The sequence below is a fragment of the Trichechus manatus genome, unplaced genomic scaffold (genome assembly GCF_000243295.1).
Source record: "Trichechus manatus latirostris isolate Lorelei unplaced genomic scaffold, TriManLat1.0 scaffold00002, whole genome shotgun sequence".
NCBI lineage: Eukaryota > Metazoa > Chordata > Mammalia > Sirenia > Trichechidae > Trichechus > Trichechus manatus.
In genome coordinates, this window is record NW_004443938.1 from 13,974,552 (window position 1) to 13,996,368 (window position 21,817).

The window sequence follows — 21,817 nt, forward strand, 5'->3', positions numbered from 1 at the left end:
TTGGTCCCAACCACTTGGAGTAAAGGAGAACGAAGAACACCAAAGACACAAGGAAAGTATTAGCCCAAGAGACAGAATGGACCACATAAACCAGAGACTTCATCAGCCTGAGATCAGAAGAACTAGATGGTGCCTGGCTACCACCAAGGAACGTCCTGACAGGAAAAACAACAAAGAGTCCCTGATGGAGCAGTAGAAGGATGGGGTGCAGAACTCAAATTCTAGTAAGAAGACCAGACTGAATGGTCTGACTGAGACTGGAGGCGCACCGGAAAGCATGGCCCCTGGACTCTCTATCACCCCAGAACTAAAACAATTTCCGAGGCCAACTTTTCAGACAGGGATTGGACTGGACTGTGGGACATAAAGTGATACTTGTGAAGAATGTGCCTCTTAGCTCAAGTAAATACAAGAGACCAAAGGGGCAGCTTCTGTCCAGAGGTGAGATGGGAAGGCAGAGAGAGATAGGAGCTGGTTGAATGCTCATGGGGAATCAGGGGCGGAAAGGAAGAGTGTGCTGTCGCAGAATGGGGTGAGCAATTAGGGTCTCATAACAATGTATGTAAAAAAAAAAAAAATTGTATGGGAGACTAACTTGAAATGTACACTTCATTTAATTACAACAATAAAAAAAAAAAAGGACTTGTCCAGAATATACATTTTTTTAAAAGAACGCTTATATTGTGATAATAAGAGAACCAACGCTCCAATTAAAAATGGGAAAAAGACTAAACAGACATTTCATTAAAGAAAATATGTAAATGGCTAAAAAACATACGAAAGATGCTCAACATCATTAGTCATACCCAATTCTTCACAGCGACCCTATAGGAAGGAGTAGAACTGCCCCATAGGGTTTCCAAGGAGTGGCTGGTAGATTCACACTGCCGACCTTTTGATTAGCAGGCAAGCTCTTAACCAGGACGCCACCAGCGCTCCACATTAGTCGTTAAGGAAACGCAAATCAAAACCACAAAGAGATACCACTTCATACCCACTAAGGGATGGTTCTAATAAAAAAGACAGAAAAGAACAAATGTTAGCAAGGATGAGGAGAAACTGAACTCTCATACATTGTGGGAATATAAAATGCTACAGCCATGTTACAAAATACAAAGACATTTACAAAATGCTTCTTGCACCCCTGAAATAGCCAAAAACTGTAAGTATCTGAAATGATTAGCAGCTGGGGAATGGTTAAACAAAATGTGGTGTATCATACAATAGAACTCTATTCAGCAATAAAAAGAAAAGAACTACATGCTACCAGGTGGATGAAACTCAGAAATATACTAAGTAAAAGAAGCCAGATGCATAAGACTACATAGTATACGATCCCACTATGTAAGACAGATTTATAGACAGAAAGCAGATCAGCGCTTGCCTAGGGCTAAGGCTGGGAGCAAGTATTCACTGCAAATAGGAATGAGGGAATTTTTGGAGTCGATGAAAATGTTCTAACACTCATTAGCAGTGGTTGGTTGAATAACTCTATGACATTACTAAAAATCACAGAATTGTAAACTTAGGATGAATTTTATGGTATGTAAAGTAAAACTCAATAAAACTGTCTTTAAAAAAACTAAAGGGAAATAAAATTCTTAGGACTAAACGAACAAAAACAATGGCCATCAATACTTGAAAAATTCAGCCAAACAGGTATTTTGAGGAAATCTTTTAGCCTTATATTTAGCTCTGTCAGACAAAAAAAGGTTCAAATAAGCTAAGCATTCACTTTAAAAAAAAAAAGGAAAATAAACAGTAAAGTAGAAGGCAAAAAGTAATAAAAGGAGGAGCAGAATTTAACTACATTACTAAAAATACATAATTGGAAAGACAAACTACTGACAAAATTAACCAAGAATAAGAGATAAAAATTTGACATTATTAATTAAAATTATATACTCTGGATATTACAGGAATTGAATATAGGTTATTACGAACAAATTCATATCGATAGTTGAAAAATTAGATGAAATAGATAAATTCTTAATATACAGAAACATATGTAAGCAAAACTCACTCAAAAAGAACCTGACAACTTAAATATTCCTATGTTCACTATGTGGGAGAAAGATGTGGCAATCTGCTTCCGTAAAGATTACAGCCTTGGAAATCCTATGAGGCAGTTCTACTCTGTCCTACATGTTGGCTATGAGTTGGAATCCACTCGATGGCACACAAGAACAACATATTCACCAAAGAAATGGGAATCCAAAGTTAAAAATGGAGGGATGTACAATCCTTTATGGCTTTACAGACACTCTATCCAACATTCAAAGAACAGATAATTCCAAATTCAACATAAACTCTTTTGGTACATATAAAAGAGGGACTAGTCACCAATTCATCTTATAAAGCTCCATAATACAGATACCAAAATGATAATTTTGTTAACAAAATTAGTCACAATTTACATTCACAATGATAATTACAGTACAGTTTCATTCATGAACATTATTTCAAGAAACCTAAATAAATGTTAGCAAGCGAAATCCAGTATGTGTACAAAAAGATAATGTATCATGAGGCGTGCTTTCTTACAGAATGCAAGTGTGGTTTAAAAAGTTTTTTAAAAAATGTAACTGATCACAATGACACATGACAAGAGCAAAAGAAAGTGACGGTCTCCAAAGATGCAAAAAACATGTAAGTCAGCATCTATTCATGATAAAACCTCTTGGAAAACTAGAAAAAGGGAACTTCCTTAACTGAACAGAGGGCACAACAAAAATAATAATAATAAATAAACATATTTAATAAGGAGTCCCTGGGTGTGGTAAATGGTTAATGTGCTCAATAGCTAACCGAAAGGTTGGAGGTTCAAGTCCACCCAGAGGCACCTCGGAATAAAGGCCTGGAGATCTGCTTCCAACAAAATCAGCCATTGAAAAACCCGATGCGCACAGCTCTGTTCTGACATGCGTGGGATAGCCATAAGTCAGAGCCAACTCAACAGCAACTGGTGGTAAATATTTAATGACCAAATGCTGAAAGCATTCTTTTTAATCATGGATAACACAAGAACGGCCAGTCCTTTTAAACACCGCATTAGAGAAGCTAATCTACCGAAAGACAAAAAAAGGGTGGAGGGTGTGATTTTTTCTTTTCTTTCTTTTTTTTCAAGCTAAGCTGATATTATTGCAGATACTTTTTTTTAACTAAGTTAACCTAATGGAATCTACAAACTATTAGAATTAACAAGTTAAAAACAAAATTAATATACATTTTAGATACAGCAATAACAATCAGAAAACGTAATTTTTAAAAGGGTATAATTTACAATATCAACAAAAATATAAGACATACAAAAATAATTCCAACAAAAAATATGCAGTAGCTCTTTACAGAGACTGTTATAAAAAGAGATTTAAAACTACCTAAACAAATTAAGAAAATCGAGAAATCTGTCAATTAGGAGGAGAGAAGGGAACAACTTTATATTGATAAAGTTGAAAAATTAGACGAAATAGGTAAATTCTTAATATACAGAAACATATCTAAGCAAAACTCACTCAAAAGGAAACTGGTAACTTAAATATTCCTATGTTCACTAAGTGGGAGAAAGATGTGGCAATCTGCTTCCATAAAGATTACAGCCTTGGAAACCCTATGGGGCAGTCTCACAGTTGGACTGTGAGACATTAAGAAAATGCAAAGTGGCCCTGAGAACAAACGGACTGCAACGTCCCACACAGAACATAAACAGTGTCTGAAACAAGACTGGACAAGGCCACTTTGGACCACAAACATAATTAAACAGCCCCTCTCCTCACCAACACTTTTCTTTCTCTACGTGCTTCTTTACCAATGACAATCCTTGTCCCCACTCAAATCCTCCAAAACAATTAATCAACAAAACATCCCTAGCTTCTTGAGAACCACAATCCAGACATGAACCCCACTCCTCAATCCTTCTGGAATCATCCAACACATGCCACAGCCCCATAAGAGATCCCCTCCAACCTTCCCCTCCCTGCTCATAATGCTCCTGAGCTTCCAGGGCGGCATTCTCCCCGGCCTGCCGTAACCTAAGCTAAATAAACTCAGTGATTATTATTATTATTTTTACTATCACTGCTCCTGCCGCTGCTACTACTACGAGCACTACTATTACTGTATGTGTGTTCCTGGTATTTGCTCAGCGGGCCTCAACAAGGCAAAACATTGTTCAAGTAAGGTACTTCTGTTTGTCTTACCGTTATGCTTTTGCAAGTATTATCTATCTCACAGAAAAAGAAAGAAAGAAAAAAGATGCCATTATAATAGCAACAAAAAAACAACAAAACTCTTAGGAAAAAGAAATGGTAAGAAATGAACAAGAAAGTTTATGTGAAAAAACAGCAGACAAAAATAGCCAAGAAAACTCTGAAAAAGAAAAGTAATGAGTATACTAACCCTACCAGATCCTACAACATAATAAAAAACAGTATAGTACTAATACATTAAGGACTAATGGAAAACAACAGAAATTCCAGGAATAACTCAAATATTATAATACTGAAGGGATAAAAGTGGCATCTCCAGTGAACGAAGGGAAGACAACCTACACAAGAAAAGGTGTTAAAACAAGTTAAGTAACCATCCAGAAGAGAAAAAAAAACAAACAAACATTCATTTAGATTATACTTCTCTCCACAGATTAGGATAAATCAAACGCAAAAATGAATCTATAAGAACACTACATGGTAAAAGAAGAGAGTTCCTTTACAGTGCTGGAGTCTGCAAGGCCTTTTGAACCCACTAAAAATCCAGAGGCCATAAAAAAATACTATAGCATCAAAAGACAAATGACAAGATGGGGGAATAGTGGTTTACTGATATCAGAGACAAAGGTCTAGTCTCCTTAATATACAAAGAGTTTTTATAAATCAATTTTTAAAAGACGTACAACTAAACAGAAAAACATTCAAGGTAAAAATATGTGAATTTACAGTTCAGAAAAAGGGAACACAAATGCTTTTAAATATGTAAGAAGGTGCTCAACATCACTCATAATAAAATAAATGCAAATTAAAACATCAAATGGGTAAAAATCCAGAAGCTTCATAAAACCATGCAAATGAGTAGGGAAACAGGTGCTCTCACACATAGCTGGTGAGAGTATAAATTCGTACAACCTTATGAAAAACAATCTGACAATAGCTACCAGATATACAAACCCAGCAATGTCACTTCCAGGAATTAATTCTACTAATATACTTACACAATTATGAAATGATATGGATACAAAGTTTATCATGGCAGCATTGTTTGAATTATAAATAATTAGAAATAATCCAAATGCCCATCAACAGAGAACTGGTAAAAATGGAATGAAGCTATAAAAAAATAATCAAGGATCTCTCTATGTACTCCTTTGGAAAGATCTCCAGACTATATAGTTAAGTGGGAAAAGCGGAAAGTAGGCTTGACAAAGAACAGAAGAGTATGTATAGTATGTTAAAACACGCCACCATTTGTGTAAAAACACTAAAAATTAAAATATGGTATTTTGCATGCATATATATAAAGAAACTCTAAAAAGACATAAACTAATAAAGTGTTTATCTGGCAAGGGGTGGGGTGGGTGAACTGAGCAGGGAGGACTAGGGTGGGAGGCAGACTTTTCTTATTCTTTCCTTATACTTTTTAATTTCTGAAATATATGAATGTATTGACTATTCAAAACATTAAACATAATAAACGGTTAAAGACACAAAGTGAGGTATCTTAACAGAACCTTGGAGTTATCTTTTGTATCGATCACATCAACAAAACACAAAATACTGTTTACTGGTTCCTTTACATGAAGTCAACCCTAGGGGGCAGTTCTACTGTGCCCTGTAGGTTGCTATGAGCTGGAATCGACCCGACAGCAACCAGTTCGTTTTTGTTTCTTGTTTTTGAATAAAATCAGTAGACTATGTATGCTCTTTTGGATATAAAAGGAGAGTATGCAGAAGGGAATGTTTTAGCTCTTACAAAGCACTGGCTTATTCTATTAAATACAGTTGAGCCTTTTGGCTTTTAAATATCTATGAATTCAGCATTACAAATTGGGCTTGATTTTGAAAATATTCTATTTGTAATTTTTGCTTTGTTTGGGGATGCATTTGGGAGATTATTGTGGTTTCAGAGGTGCTAGATCTCATTTCCAAGAGAAACTTTCCAAATCTATCTTACAGGGAATAGCCAAGACTGGGAATTCCCTGGCCACCTCCTGTATAAAGGAAGGGAAGTCTGAGCTTGGTCCTGACGGAAATGATAGGCACCCAGAAGCCCTGATCAAGCGGGTTTTACAATCAGGGATCCATTTCAGCACACTGAAGTAAAATGAATAATGTAATCTCTCTACTGAATCCTACATTTTGATGACATGAGAATACATTCTGTGTGTAAAGAGAAGTTCAATAAGGTTCTGAAAGTGCAGAAAAAGCGTATAATTTTATATCTTAAAAACCCAGATACCACTCTCTCACTTAAAAAACACTGATATGAAAGTTTTAAAATTTACCACATTTTAATAACAGGCTAGACCAGGTAACTCTGAAATAATGTATATCCCTACCCTCAATAAACCCCAGATACATCACCAAAATTCTGAAGACATGTATGCAAAAACTAGGTTCTACAGGATCCTAAACCTCAGCTGTTGTTTTAACATGTTTTGTTTAAAGTCATAAACTCTTTTCAGAACCCTTAAATAAAGTCTCATGGCAAAAGACTCCAATAAGCCTGAGAAAATACTTAAGAAACAAGCTGAACTGATTAAAATTAAGCTCCCTATATTTATATATTTTGCGTTGCATCGACAATCTATTCAAGACATATAAAAGCACTTTAAAAACTGAATAGTCAACGTCACATCGACTTCCTCCTCTTTTTACTACTTCCACCTCCACAAAAGAGAAAGGAGAAAGGAAAATATAAAATGGAAAGTTACAGTTTGATGCTGATGATGGGAAGTGCTGTGAAAATTTTATCTGGATTCAGAGTAAGAATCCCTTGCTCATGACTCCTCCTAACGTCACTCATGAATGAGTCTCTCAGAACAGAAGACGGAGCTAATCCTTGAACAAAGTACATAAGTACTATTTCTCCACAAATTATGTAAGCTTGAAATATATAGCCCAATAAGCTAAAAGAATATTTAATGAGGCTAATTTAAACTAGAAACTGCTTAATATACTTAAAGTACATGATTCCTTTTAGTATTTTAATATATTGTAATTGAAGCGATTATCTGTTTACAAGCTACTTTGGGAAGAATAACACTGCCAAAGGCAATGATGGTTTGATGTAGCACTTGCCATTAAAACAAAAATAACAACAAAGAAAGCTCAAGTTATAAATACCATGCGTGTGCCAACGAGCAACATTAAATGATCGATAAAACCATTCTCCCAAATACGCCTCAACAAAATGGCAGAGCACTTTCTTGAAAGATTTCAAACACAAATTACACTGAGCATGAAATGACGGACACTTTCTGCTGTCACTAACCATAATGCAAGCAACTATTAAACTAGTCATTCTTCTCACCCTTCAATCTGAGACTTCCAAAAACAGATAAGTAAATAAAAAATTAGATTAGGGTATAGTTTTGCATTTTCCCAAAACCATATTTTGCTCCACTGAAAGCATAATTTTGAAATTGGAACAGGCAGGTTTTTCAGAGAGGTCTGTCTGTCCTTGAACATAGCCTGGAGGAAGCCCAGAGGGCTGGAGGGCAGTGGCCGGGCTCACCTGCTGCGGCTGGTACCTCTGCTGGGCCTGGGATGGCAGATACTGTGCCTGCGGTGGGAGGTGCGGAGGCTGTGGCTGCTGGTTGTAATATGGCTGTTGGCCCTGTTGGCAGTAACCACTGACACCTTGCTGTCCATACTGAGGTGGCATCTGTCAAAAAGTCAAGCAGAGCAAGCGAAAGTCAAAACACATGACTGAATGAAATAAAATATGGTTTCAATTCAGCAACGCGAAGAGAAGCAGGTTCTCTCCTCAGCAGCTGAATTCAGTATTTTTAATCCTCTCTTCATTAAGATAGATAACTGACATACTGCCTTCTATTCACATACTATCAATGAAAGCAAAAGATCATTTGATTTTGCCTTGAAAACTCCTCATACTTATCAGATATCAAGTATTGATAACTTCATAAAAACCTAGTGCAATTAAAAAAAAAAAGTTCCTAATACTGACATTAAAAAAAAAAAAAAGCTGCTGCTAAGAAGGTCAAAGATACATTAAATCCATTCCTGTGCAAGACTGAAAATTAAAATGAACTCCAACAGTCTCCTGCGTACAAGAGCTCAGCTGCTAACCAAAAGGTCAGCAGTTCGAATCCTCCAGCCACTCCTTGGAAACCCTATGGGGCAGTTCTGCTCTGTCCTGCAGGGTCGCTATGAGTCGGAATTGACTCAACGCCAACAGGTTTGGTTTGGTTTGGTTTCATTTTGTAGAAAGCTTGCAGTTTGAGCGCACACAACAGTACACGTTTGTTTCTCATTTCAAACAGCAGTTAAGGCTAGAACTTTCCAATTACATTTGTAGCAGATGTGTACCAGTTCCATTAGCAACTCCATTTACTAATTATTTTTGCTAAAAAGGAAATACATTCCTTCACAGTCAGATGAAACCCTTTTAGGAAAAAAAGTGCAGCAAACCATATAACCATCAATATGAGTTCTTGAAGGAAAGATATTCATCTCTAATTTAAGGACAGTTTTGTCCAGGTTGATACAACAGGTAATGCTGTAAAGCAGTGCTGTGTATCGTCAGGTCAATTCTGACTCATAGCGACTCTATAACAGAGCAGAACTGCCCCCCCACAGGGTTCCTCAGGCTGAAATCTTTACAGGAGTAGATTAGTAATAGTCTCTTCTCCCGAGGAGCTTCTGGTGGGTTTGAACCGCTGACCTTGTGGTTAGCAACCCAACACGTAACCACTGAGCCACCAGGGCTGCAAATAACAGAGAACTAGATAAAAATGACCAAAATTCATCTTCTCCATCTCTACTTTACATGATCCTAAAAATCCTTGAAATCATTGTTCAAAGTAAAATCTTTCCTCAAACAATGAATATGCCGTTAACGGTATTTTTAACTTTTTTTTTTTTTTAAATAAGAAATCTACCGACGCTTTCTCTAATTGAAAGAGAGAGGGAGAAAAAGAAAAAAGCAAGACAACAGGACAGCAAAAGCCACTCCAGAGAGAACGGCGACCTCACTCTGTTAATACCACAATATGGTCTGCTTGGGAACTCGAAGAACACGAGCTCCGTAAACTCACACACTTATGAAATCAGAGATCAGTTCTAATATACACTTAAAAACCAAATTCACTATAGACTACCGAATCAGGAGAAAGAAAAGAAGGAAGAGGAAAACATGAAAACACTTTGCCTCTGAGACCAGTTCGCACAGTAATTCATAACATATACAATGCCCTAAAAGGAAAAAATTCAAAAACTCATGTTCATATTCCTTTTGACCCAATCTGTTACTAATGATCAGAAGAAAGCTGGCCCCAATTGCTCACAAATGCCTCTCATCACACACTGCCCAAGCCGGTGGAGCAGACGAGTTCATACTGAAAACCATTTAACAGCACAGTTGAATTCTTTGCTTTTATTTATTTTACAGCTTGCTATCTCATAATGAATGTATGTCCCTGCCTTAAACCAAGGCAAAGGATTTCCATAAAATACAACTCCACATGCTAGAATACCACAGACTTCCACAACACATACCCTTCCCGTTCAACACCCATATGTTTGATTTGATATCTAATACTATATTTCACACAAGCATCTTTGCAGTGATTTGAAGCAGTTAGGATAACACTTTTACCCGTGTTAAAATCACTGTAAAGCTCAGTCAACAGAGCCAGCAACCCCCCTAGTATATGTTGACTTTTTGGTTTACATAAACCCTTACACACAATATGGAAGTGCTGTTTGGGGGATCGGGGCTCAATTTTCTAGGCAAGACAACAAGACATATTGCAGGAACGTACAAACACGGAGCAGCCATAAACTTACTAGAATCCTGTACTGTCATATTCCAGCTCTGAAAAGTCTGGGGGCAAGGTGTGGGGGTCGGGGATGGGGCTATACAAAGCAAATCTGCAATGGAGTCATATTTACAATCTGCAGAACAAGGCACACTGCGAGGGGAAACTACCAAAAACATCTGCTTAGGGGAGCTTATTACCGTCTTTCACAATTCATTTGCCAGAACCCTCGTGCGCTGCTGGTGAGAATGTAAAGTGGTACAGCCATTGTGGAAAACAGTTTGGCGGTTCTTCAAAAAGTTAAACATAGAATTATTATCATGTGACCCAGCAATTCTACTTCAAGATATATACCCAAAAGAAATAAAAGCAAGGACTCAAACAGATACTTGTACACCAATGTTCACTGCAGCATTATTCACAGTAGTCAAAAGATGGAAACAACTCAAGTGTCCATGAACAAATGAATGGATAAACAAAATGTGATATATCCGTACCCAAAACCCAAACCAAACCCATTGCCATCAAGTTGACTGTGACTCATAGCAACCCTACAGGACAGAGCAGAACTGCCCCCATAGGTTTTCCAAGGAATGTTTGGTGAATTTGAACTCCTGACCTTTCGGTTAGCAGCCGAGCTCTTCACCACTGTGCCACCATGGTTCCGATGTATTTGTACAATGGGGTATTATCCAGCCATAAAGCGAAATGAAGTTCAAACTATGACATGGATGGACCTTGACTATATTATGCCAAGGGAAAAAAGCCAAACACAAAAGGACAAATATTGTACGATTCTATTTATACGAAAGAGCTAGAAAAACAAACTCATAGAGGAGGAAAAGTAGATTAGAGGTGACCAAAGGCTGGGGCAGGAGGGAATGGTAAGACTGCTTAATGGGTACAGTTTCTGTTTGGGGTGATGAAAAAGTTTTGGAACAGTCGGTGGCGATGGCTGCACAACATTGTGAACATAATTAACGCCACTGAATTTACACTTAAAAATGGAAAATGGTACTGCCACTTTGTAGAACAGTCTAGCAGTTCCTTCTAAAGCTAAACACACACCTCCCCATAAGTTCCAGCAATACCACTCCTTTGCAAAAAAAATAATTTTATGTTTTATACATTTTACCACAGTAAGATTAATAAAAATAGCCCACAATGGTCAGAGGGTGGGGGGGACCTATTTGCTCTCCATTTAGACACATGGTCTAGTCTAAATAATTGATTTTAATTGGCACCTCCGCCTCTGTGAGGCTGGGGTGAGACCCCTCTCATACAGAACAGCTGGGTCATCAGTAAGGCCTGGGCCTAGTGCCACTCACTGGATCTGGTCGCCTGTCCTCACACGGGAGCCACAGAGAACACGACTACTAAAGTCTAATATAGCTAAAGACTGGCTTGGTTGGAGATGTATGAAATCTTAATCCAACTCCTATTGTGACTTGGAGTCCTGCTGGTGCAGTGGTTAACAGCTCGGCTGACCAAAAGGTCAGCAGTTCAAATCCACTAGCTGCTCCTTGGAAACCCTATGGAGCAGTTCTACTCTGTCCTATAGGGTCGCCATGAGTCAGAATCCACTCGACAGCAACAAGCGTTGTATTTTAGTTGTGTGAATATGGTCAATTACATAACTCTATTTGTCTTACATCTCCATCTGTAAAATGGGGCTGTTTTCTCTAATAATTCATGTTGATAATTATGACCAGAAATACAATAATCCTTGTGGGAATGATGCACAGATGCTATTACTCATTTCACTACAAGTCGAAGTACTACTCTAAAATATTAATCATTTTTTAAGTTTTGTCTTTAAGACACAATTTCTAAATACAATACGTCAGCTGTCTGGAACTGAAGCCTAACTCTCTAATGATCAATACTGGTTTTGTTTTAGTCAATTTAAATGCAAGGCTTTCACAGATACATGCTTTTCTGACTTCTTAAACCAAATAATGATTATTGTGATATATAAATCAACAGGGTAAGCCACAATCACTGAAGGCCTCAGAGTTTACTGCCGAAAGCCGACTGCACACACCTTAGATCGCCCGGGACTATAACGCTTTTAGGAGTTCTTGCGTCTGCTTGGTCTAGCCCTGCCACCTTGTCACATGCCATCAAAGCACTTGGCCTTTATTCATCACTCTGGCCTCAGCTCCCTGCCCCACCCACAGCCTGCTCCTTATTCTTCTAATCTGTTAAGGGATACCAAGATGCTCACTACACTGTTACCATTATAAAGGCCCAAGGGACTATCTGATGGGGGAGGCCCATGAGTTTTACCGTTTCAAGCTTTGTGAAACCTATTTTGGCTATTGAGAGGTCTTTTTGTTCATCTCTTAGTTCTTAACCATACCAAGGATAAATAATATTACTAGACTATTGCGTGCAAGGAGCCCTGGTGGCGTAGTGGTTAAGAGCTCGGCTGCTAACCAAAAAGGTCGGCAGTTCAAATCCACCAGCCACTCCTTGGAAATGCTACAGGGCAGTTCTACTCTGTCCCATAGAGTCGCTATGAGTCCAAATCTACTCGACGGCAACGGGTTTGGGAATTGGGCACAAGAAGCCCTGGTGGTGCAAAAGTTAAGCACTCAGCTGCTCCCAGTGGCTCCTTGGGAGAAAGACCTGTCGATTTGCTCCCAAAAAGATTTCAGCAGTTCTACTCTGTTACATGGGGTCACTATGAGTCGGAATTAACTCGACAGCACCCAACAACAGCAACAACACTTGAGTACAAGTGAAATGCAGCCAGCAATTACTAAGTACCAGGAGCCCATGCTGAGAGCTGGCCCCTTCCCTGACCAGCCTAACTACAGCAGCACAGCCCCAACCACCACCATTTTCATGCCATGACCCTATTTTCCCACCAGCAGATTATGTGGTTTAGTTAGTTAACCCCTTCATTATGTGTCCATGTGCTTACTGCCAACACTCATCACTAAAATTTAAGCCCCCATAGGCACACTATGCCTCTAGAAGAGGGCCTGACCCTCAGTAAGTTATTTGTTAAGTGAATGAATGTTCAATGGATTCCTGAAGTGAGCTATGTATTATATACAATTTTAAAACTAATCACAGAACCCTTTATAAAACTGAAATCACCAGCACCATCCAAATCATTGATTCGCAAATGTTCAGCTTAATCCAACAACCAAAGTACTGGACAGTATAAATTCAAAAGAATAATATCACGGAACCAAACTAAACTAAATGGAAATCTGCAGAAAATGCCTGGAATCAGAGCTTCTCTGTTTGTTACTTAAGGACAAGAAAAACAAGAATTTATTTCACTCGTTTCCAAATAAACAGGACCTTAACGTGGAGTGTGAGCACACACAATCACAGAAAATTTCTTCCAATTTCAAAGAAAGCTGAATGCTTCCAAACATTACCAGAGAGGGAAAGTCCAACTAAAAATCATTCGCTTACTTTAAGCACTTCGTTTAGGGAGCTACCCCAGGAGAGGGCGTGAATATTAACTCTTACCTGTCTGTATCATGTTAAATGCACAGAATTCTAGACACCTTTTCTCATCTCACCATACCCACAACTTTTTGCTCATACTCCTGAAATGATGAACTGATCAGGGTTTATCTTCATCTCCTTTTTCTTTCTAAAGAGGTTTTAGAGAATAGTTTCCCATTATGTTTAAAGATGCACTGACCCACTGACCCAGCAATTCCACTTGTGAGTATATACCCATGGGACACTGACATGTGCACCAGGAAGGAAATTCACAGCAATACTGCTTACAACAGCCAGAAAGAGGGCACGGGGAAGCGCTAGCACCGCAGGTAATGGATAAACACACTTTAGTCACAGTAGTAAAAAGGAAGGTGTAAGATCCTCATATCAAAATGGGTGAAATCTAAAAAACATAACGGTAAGTTAAAAAGGAAAACAACAAAAGGCTAGTGCAGCGTGATATCATTTATATGAACTTCTAATATACAAAACAGTAGTATATATCGGTTTTGAATACACGTATGGTAAAAAAAATCTGTCTTAGAAGAAGTACAGCCAGAATGCTCCTTAGAAGCGAGGATGATGACACTTCGTCTCACATAATTTGGACATGTTATTAGGAGGGATCAGTCTCTGGAGAAGGACATCATGTCTGGGAAAATAGAAGGTCATTGAAAAAGAGGAAGATCCTCAACAAGATGGACTGACACAGTGGCTGCAACAATGGACTCAAGCATAGCAACAATCGTGAGAATGGCTCAGGACTGGGCAGTGTTTCATTCTGTTGTACATGGGGTCGCTACAAATCAGAATGGACTTGATGGCACCTAACAACAATAATATAGTAAAAGCACAAAAACACAAATTACAGGGATATACATGATTCTCGGGGGAGAGGGGAAGGGAAAAGAAATATGAAGCAAATGTGACAAAACATTAACACCTACACTCTTGGTGTAGTTACACTGTCTGTTATATTCTGTACTTTTCTGTATGTCTAAATTATTTCATAACTGAAAATTCTAAACTAAAGATCTTACCTCCACGGCACCCCCCAAAAAGGAAGAGGGCAGGGGAGGAGCTCAAGGACACACCCAAAGCAAGTCGAAGCCACCTGAGAGAAAAGCACCTTTGTGGACTTAATTAAAGGGGCCCATAGGGCTCGGGCTTCTGAGAACCAATCCCAGCCTCCTGTGCCAGGTGGCCTAAACTTTTCCAGATCTTTCACCTAGAATAGGAAGAGGCAGAATACTCATTATGGCTTTCTTCCCAAGGGACAGGCGTGTCGGGCAGACTGGTAAATATGTGACAGGAACAACTTTATGCCAGTACCTCCCTGCGACTCCTACACTGGACACTAACCTGCAAAATTTCTCACATAAATGAGCTCCCACGTTTGAGAAAAAGAACACACTATATTAGCATATTGGAGCCCTGGTGCCACAGTGGTTAAGAGCTTGGCTGCCAAGAGGTTGGCTGTTTGAATCCACCAGTTGCTCTCCTTGGAAACCCTATGGGGCAGTTTGACTCTGTCCGATAGGGTTGCTACGAGTCGGAAACAACTGGACAGCAATGGATTTGGTTGTTTTTTTATATTAGCATATCAGCTTATCAAAGCATTTGTGAAATCCTTAAAAAGTTAAGACATCTGTCTACCATTAAATCCGGGATTTCTCAAATTTACCTGCCCACTAACACACCACCACACTCACTGGAATTAAATCCCATGGAGGACAGGGCCCTGTCGGTTGAGTTCATCATCACTGTACTCAGAGTGCCTGAACAATAGCAAGAGCTCAATGAATAGCTGTTGACTGGAACTCTTGGAATAAGTACATAAATCATATGCTATACATCACAATCTACTGACAATTTAAATCTAAGAGCTTCCACCCTGAGCTACACAATGGTCCAGTCCAATGTTCCATTTCTGCAAAAGCTCAGAAATACACTTGACACAGATATTATAACCGTCCTTGATGAGAGCTTTGAAGTTACGATACTAAAACACATCCCGGTGTCTAATGTGCGTCTGTCACCCATGTATTACCCGAATCTGTATACAATATCAGTTTGTCCCTTCATCTGGAGAGAACCAATTTATGAACAAAAGAACACTCTGCATTTTCCTAAACTTATGTTGCTGCTAGCTGCCCCAACTCATAACAGTCCCATGCACAACAGAAGGAAACACTGCCCAATCCTGCGCCATCCCCATGATCAGTTATCAATCAGACCGTTGTCATGGTCCACAGGGTTTTCACTGGGCTGATTTTCCGAATATCACCGGGTCTTTCTTCCTAGCCCATCTTAGCCTGGGAGCTCCAGTGAAACCTGTTTAGCACCATAGCAACAAGCAAGCCTCCACAGACAGACTGGTGGTGGCTGTGCATGAGACACGTTGGCCGGAAATCAAACCTGGGTCTCCCACACGGAAGGGAGAATTCTGCTACTTAACCACCACTGCCCTCATAAACTTACCACAGGTATTCTTAATGTGGGGGAAAAAAATTCCCCAGTTTTAAATTTCTAGCAGGATAATTTTGTGATATACTGTGGAATGAGCACTTTTCTCGATTATCTTCAACTTTCCAGATTAAAGACCTATTGCTCTTACTCTATATAATTTTCACATCAGCTTCAGGCCCTTTTTGTTCTAAGAAGTAGTTTTCTTTGGTGTCTATCTACACGTCCCTCAAGAACTATATTAAATGTATACACATTCAACATACTGTATGACTCTGTTTATTTGAAGTTCAAGAACAGACAAAACTAATTTACAGTGACAGAAATTAGAACCATGGTCATGGGGGTGGTGACTGGCTGGAAGGGGCATGGGGAACTTCCTGGGGCTGATGGGCATCTACATGTGAATCAGGGTGGTGGTTACATGGATGTACATATTTGACAAAGCTCATCAAACTGTATAAGATCTGGGCATTTTACTGTATGCAAATTATACCTTTAAAAAATACTGGCAGAAAATATATACACACTTAATACAGAAGGAAGAATCTAAACTTTTTCTTGTTGTTGGAAGTATTCAATAGAAAGTGGAAATTACTGAACACTATCATTAATATCACATGCAAGTGAAATTCAGCTAAAGATAATTCAAAAACGGTTGCAGCAGTACATCAACAGGGAACTGCCAGAAGTTCAAGCCGGATTCAGAAGAGAACGTGGAACAAGGGATATCACTGCTGATGTCAGACAGATCTTGGCTGAAAGTAGAGAATATCACAAAGATGTTTACCTATGTTTTATTGACTATGTAAAGGAAGTCAGCTGTGTGGATCATAACAAATTATGAATAACGTTGCGAAGAATGGGAATTCCAGAACACTTAATTGTGCTCATGTGGAACCTGTACACAGACCAAGAAGCAGTCGTTTAAACAGAACAAGGGATACTGTGTAGTTTAAAATCAGGAAAGGTGTGTGTCAGAGTTTTATCCTTTAACCATACTTATTCAATCTGTATGCTGAGCAAATAATCTGAGAAGCCGGACTATATGAAGAAGAACAGACATCAGGATTGGAGGAAGATTCATTAATAACCTGCAATACGCAGATGACACAACCTTGCTTGCTGAAAACAAAGAGGACTTGAAGCACCTACTGATGAAGATCAAAGACCACAGCCTTCAGTATGGATTACACCTCAACATAAAGAATAAAAAAATCCTCACAACTAGACCAATAAGCAACATCATGATAAACGGAGAAAAGACTGAAGTTCTCAATGATTTCATTTTACTTGAATCTACCATCAATGCCCACAGAAGCAGCAGTCAAGAAATCAAACAACATATTGCAATGGGCAAATCTAATGCAAAAGTCCTCTTTCAAGTGTTAAAAAGCAAAGATGTCACTTTAAGGACTAAGGTGCGCCTGACCCAAAGCATGGTGTTTTCAGTCACCTCATATGCATGTGAAAGTTGGGCAATGAAGCCTTTGAATTGTGGTGCTGACGAAGAATAATGAATATACCATGGACTGCCAGAAGAACAAACAAATCCATTTTGGAAGATGTACAGCCAGAATGCTCCTTAGAAGGGAGGATGGCAAGACTTTGTCTTACATACTTTAGATATGTTATCAGGAAGGAGCAGTCCTTGGAGAAGAATGTCATGCTTTGTAAACTAGAGTCATCATTTTACATAACCCAAAATATTACAGAACAGTTGGGCATATTGAAATAATCATGGTGAGTGTGTAAATTAAAGAACTTTTTAAAAGGCAAGTCACAATATGTATAAAAACAACATTCCTTTAACCCAGAATTCTACTTTTGGGAACTTATTTTAAGAGAAAATATCAAGTAAGTATGCCCAGATATGTGTAGCAAGGTGTTCACTGCAGCCCGATGATAGTACCCCCACTGAAAAATATGGAAACAGTCTAAAATTCTACATATCCATCAATAGTGGATTGGTAAAAAGGGAGATTCAATAAAATACTATACAGCCATTAAAATTGATTCTCGTTATAGATAATACATATTTAATAGCAAGAAGTTCTACCCACTTATCACTGAAGTCGGGGAGCAAGGGGAAGTAGGTTATAAAACAATATATATAGTATTATGCTATTGCTAATACAAAAATTTGTATGTGTATAAAAAATTAATAACCTAGAAGTATACCAAAATGTTAGCATTCTTTAAAACAACTCAGTGCTTTTCATGAAGCTAGAACCCAATACAATCGATTTTGGATTATTTCTTTCTGTTTTTTAAGAGTCAGAAAGTGTATTATGACAATTTACCTTTAATCACAAGCAGAAAGCTCCCTAATTTTTTTTTTTGGGGGGGGGGTTGTTTTTCATCCTAGATCTGAGCCTCTCCAGGTAAATTCCACAAAATGGGAAGGCAAAAAGGATAGGAAAAATTCTAAGATCACAACAGCTACATTTTAGTAGTTACTGTGGCAAATTTGACGGCTTCCAATTTCACAGCAAGATCAAACACTTATTTTTCATGTGTAAGAGACAGACTGAAAACTCCCCACAGCAAGGAATTCAGATGCTAAGCCAATGCTTGGTTGAACTAACTGTGTGAGGAAATTTTATTATGTCAACATGTCCAGTCAAAAATAATATGCTAGGAGGTAATAAATAAAGTCTATGAGGTCAAGGTCCTACAACCACTCCGTATCATCCCTTTAAGCTAAGTTCCCAATTGAGACCTCCAAACCATTTAGGACTTTTTTTCCTCCCCATTTTCTTATTTTAAAAAGAAAAATAAATCTTGTCCTTAGGCTTGTCCAAGGAACAAAATACTCCACAATTTCCTGAAATTATTCCTTCATGTTGAGAAGCAGTCAACAAACGTACATTGAGCGCTTATTGTAAGTATTGTACACTGAAGCTAAGTTCCTTCACAGTCTATCCAGCTTCCCTTCAGCAGTAACAGCAAAAAACAACCCAGGTTGAAGGACTTGGCAAAGCATTCCAGGACCAAGAACAAAAAAACAAACAAACAAACAAACAAAAACCACTACTGTTGAGTCGATTCCAACTCATGGCAACCCTACAGGACAGAGTAGAACTGCTGGTGGATTCTAGAACAAACAGCGTTAGAAACTCAAGAACAGGCTAGACGCGGAGCTACACAAACAAGCCAGATACATGGAGACCATGTTGCTGTGGAGGCTACTTCCATTTTTTTCCATGTCCTCGTTCATAACATAACCTTTTTTTTTAATTGTACTTCAGGTGAAGGCTTACAGAACACATAGTTTCTCATGAAACAGTAGTACACATACTGTTTTATGACACTGGTTAACAACCCCACAACATGTCAACCCTCTAACTTCTCAACCAAAAATATGGAACGCTTCACGAATTTGCATGTCATCTTTGCGCAGGGGCCATGCTAATCTTCTCTGTATCGTTCCAATTTTATTATATGTGCTGCCGAAGCAAGCACGCAGAACATAACTTTTGGGCCACTTCTTTTGCCATTTCTTTCTTTTTTCCTTTTAATTGACTTATTGTGGTAAACATATATACAACAAAACATTTGCCAATTCAACATTTTTCACCTACACAATTCAGTGACATTGGTTATGAGCATCATGTGCAACCAACACCAGGATCTGTTTCCAAATTATTCCACTGCCCTTAACAGAAACTCAGTTCCCCCTAAGCAACGACTCACTGCTGTTTCCTGATAAACTGAACACTAGCAGACATACCTGGGCTAATTTAACCCTCTCCGCTAAGCTTAAAAAAAATTTTTTTTAAATTTATATTGGAGAATAAATTTACTATTTTTGATTTGTGAAACAATGTTGAAAAGTTCTCACATGTCATCAGTAATACGTCTTTTTCATGACAAATTTGTTTTCTAAAACTTCTTTAACAGGTACACACAATAAAGACATAACAGAGTGAAACAATATATATAACTACCCTCTTGGATTTCTCTGCGATTAGTAATTGCCTACAAAATTTTACTGCTTATTCAAGTTCACAGTAAATGCAACTGTTCTATATTTAGCAAATCAAAGCTTAAGAGAATACTAGGTCAGACCAATGTTCTTCAGAGTGAATATTCTATATTCCATATGGCAGGAAGAGCTAAATGGTAGTGCCTCTTGTGACCTCCATTTCTAAAAGTCATGGATATGTCCTGAACAGCCTTTATTTCCTCTTAAAAAGCATTATGAATCTATTATCCATGAATTTATTTATACCCTTCTTAATTTATATTTCCAGCCCAAGCTACCTCTTGAGGCTAACAAGCTCTACAACATTGTTATCCATTTTGTAATTGGTACATTCTTTAACTGTCATAAAATTAACTCCTTCAAGCTTCAAGGAATGTCTCCTAACTGTGGTATGTAGAATTTGATTAATGAATGTATGGGCTAATGAATGTACGGTCAACCAATGCAAGCCAATCACACCAGCCCTCATTCTACCAGATCAAAGATTCCTTACCAACTTTTATTTATACACCACTCTGCCTTTGATTATTTTCATTGGCTTATCTATACAGCATTCACTCCACTGTGTGAAAGCACATCAAGCAAGGCTGTACACAACAGTAAGATTATTTTCCTAGTTACTTTTTGTATTCTTCTCTACCACCTATCTATAGATGTTTTCTTTCACCTTTCTTTCCAAGTCAGCCAGTTAAAGGAGATTTTGTTTAAGTATTCATAAAACAAAGGCATTCGCTGGCAGTAAAATGCTTCCTCTCATTTACAACCAGTCTTACTGTACACACAAAATTAACACACAAGTGTATAATTGTAGTTTTATGCTCAAGTGCCCTCATTACGCACTTTACTTTCTTCCCTGGGTTCCACTGAGGGCATCCGATACCAGAGATCTATAGTCTACAGTGCTCTTTTTGACCAAACAGAAGTGTAACAGGAAAAAATTCACAGCTTCAGAGAGAAATGTGTGTAATGCACAGGATGATAAATCTGATTCTAAAATGTTCAGCTAAAAAAGATAGCATATTTCCAACGTATACAAATTTGGTATGGCAGACGGTAGGCTGGGGTGTGCCCAAGAGCAAAAGATTAACCCATACTGCCTATTCTTGAAGAGGAGCCCTGGTGGCACAATGGTTAAGAGCTTAGGCTGCTAACCAGAAGGTAGGCAGTTCGAATCCACCAGCCATTCCTATGGAAACCCTCTGTCCTACAGGGTTGCTATGAGTCAGATTCTACTTGACAACAATGGGTTTGGGTTTTTTTGGTTGTTACTCTTGAAGAAAGGTGCCCTGGTGGCACAGTGGTTAAGCATTAGGCTGCTAACCAAAAGGTGGACGGTTGAACCCATCAGATGCTCTGCAGGAAAAAGATGTGGTAGTCTGCTTCCCTGTGGGGCAGCTCTACCCTGTCCTATAAGGTCGCTATGAGTCGGAATCGACTCCATGGCAATGGGTTTAGTTTTGGTTTATTCTTGAAGACAAGAGAACCAGCATCAAAAACCAAGTGGTCTACAATCTTTTTATAAACCATCTCAGGGGAGAAAATCTCACCTACAAGCTTTCAAAATGTCTTATTTTTATAATAGTTTAAGCAGGAAAAAATTTTGATAGTTGAAGGTACCATGCTCATCTCTGATACGGAAGCAACATTTACATTTAAAAACAAAATCAAAAATAAGCATTTTCCATACCAAGGATATGCAGTTGTTTTTAAACGGGAGACTCACAAGGATGGAACTGCATCAACATGATGTGCATAAAGACCCCCGGCCGTGGAGGTCACGGTATGGACAGAAAAAAACACAGGGCTCAGAAGGCAAGCGGTGGCTAATAAGTAGTTAGGTCATTTCTGCTAACAGAAGCAATATTTTCCTAGAAAAAGCTACTTGAAATAAAAAAAGG

General features: G+C 38.4%; 1 protein-coding gene and 1 non-coding gene across 5 annotated transcripts in view; both read right to left on the reverse strand.

Moving 5' to 3' along the window:
• Positions 1 to 21,817, reverse strand: part of LOC111820089 (AT-rich interactive domain-containing protein 1B-like) — a 394,067-nt gene that overhangs the window by 263,321 nt on the left and 108,929 nt on the right. For all 4 annotated transcript variants that reach the window (XM_023728860.1, XM_023728854.1, XM_023728864.1 and 1 more), the window contains one exon: positions 7,729 to 7,878. In XM_023728860.1, the coding sequence (XP_023584628.1) occupies positions 7,729 to 7,878 (150 nt within the window). The remainder of the gene's footprint in view (positions 1 to 7,728; positions 7,879 to 21,817) is intronic.
• Positions 19,290 to 19,396, reverse strand: LOC111820359 (U6 spliceosomal RNA). Its single transcript, XR_002823906.1, has one exon. It is a non-coding gene; the product is annotated as a U6 spliceosomal RNA (small nuclear RNA).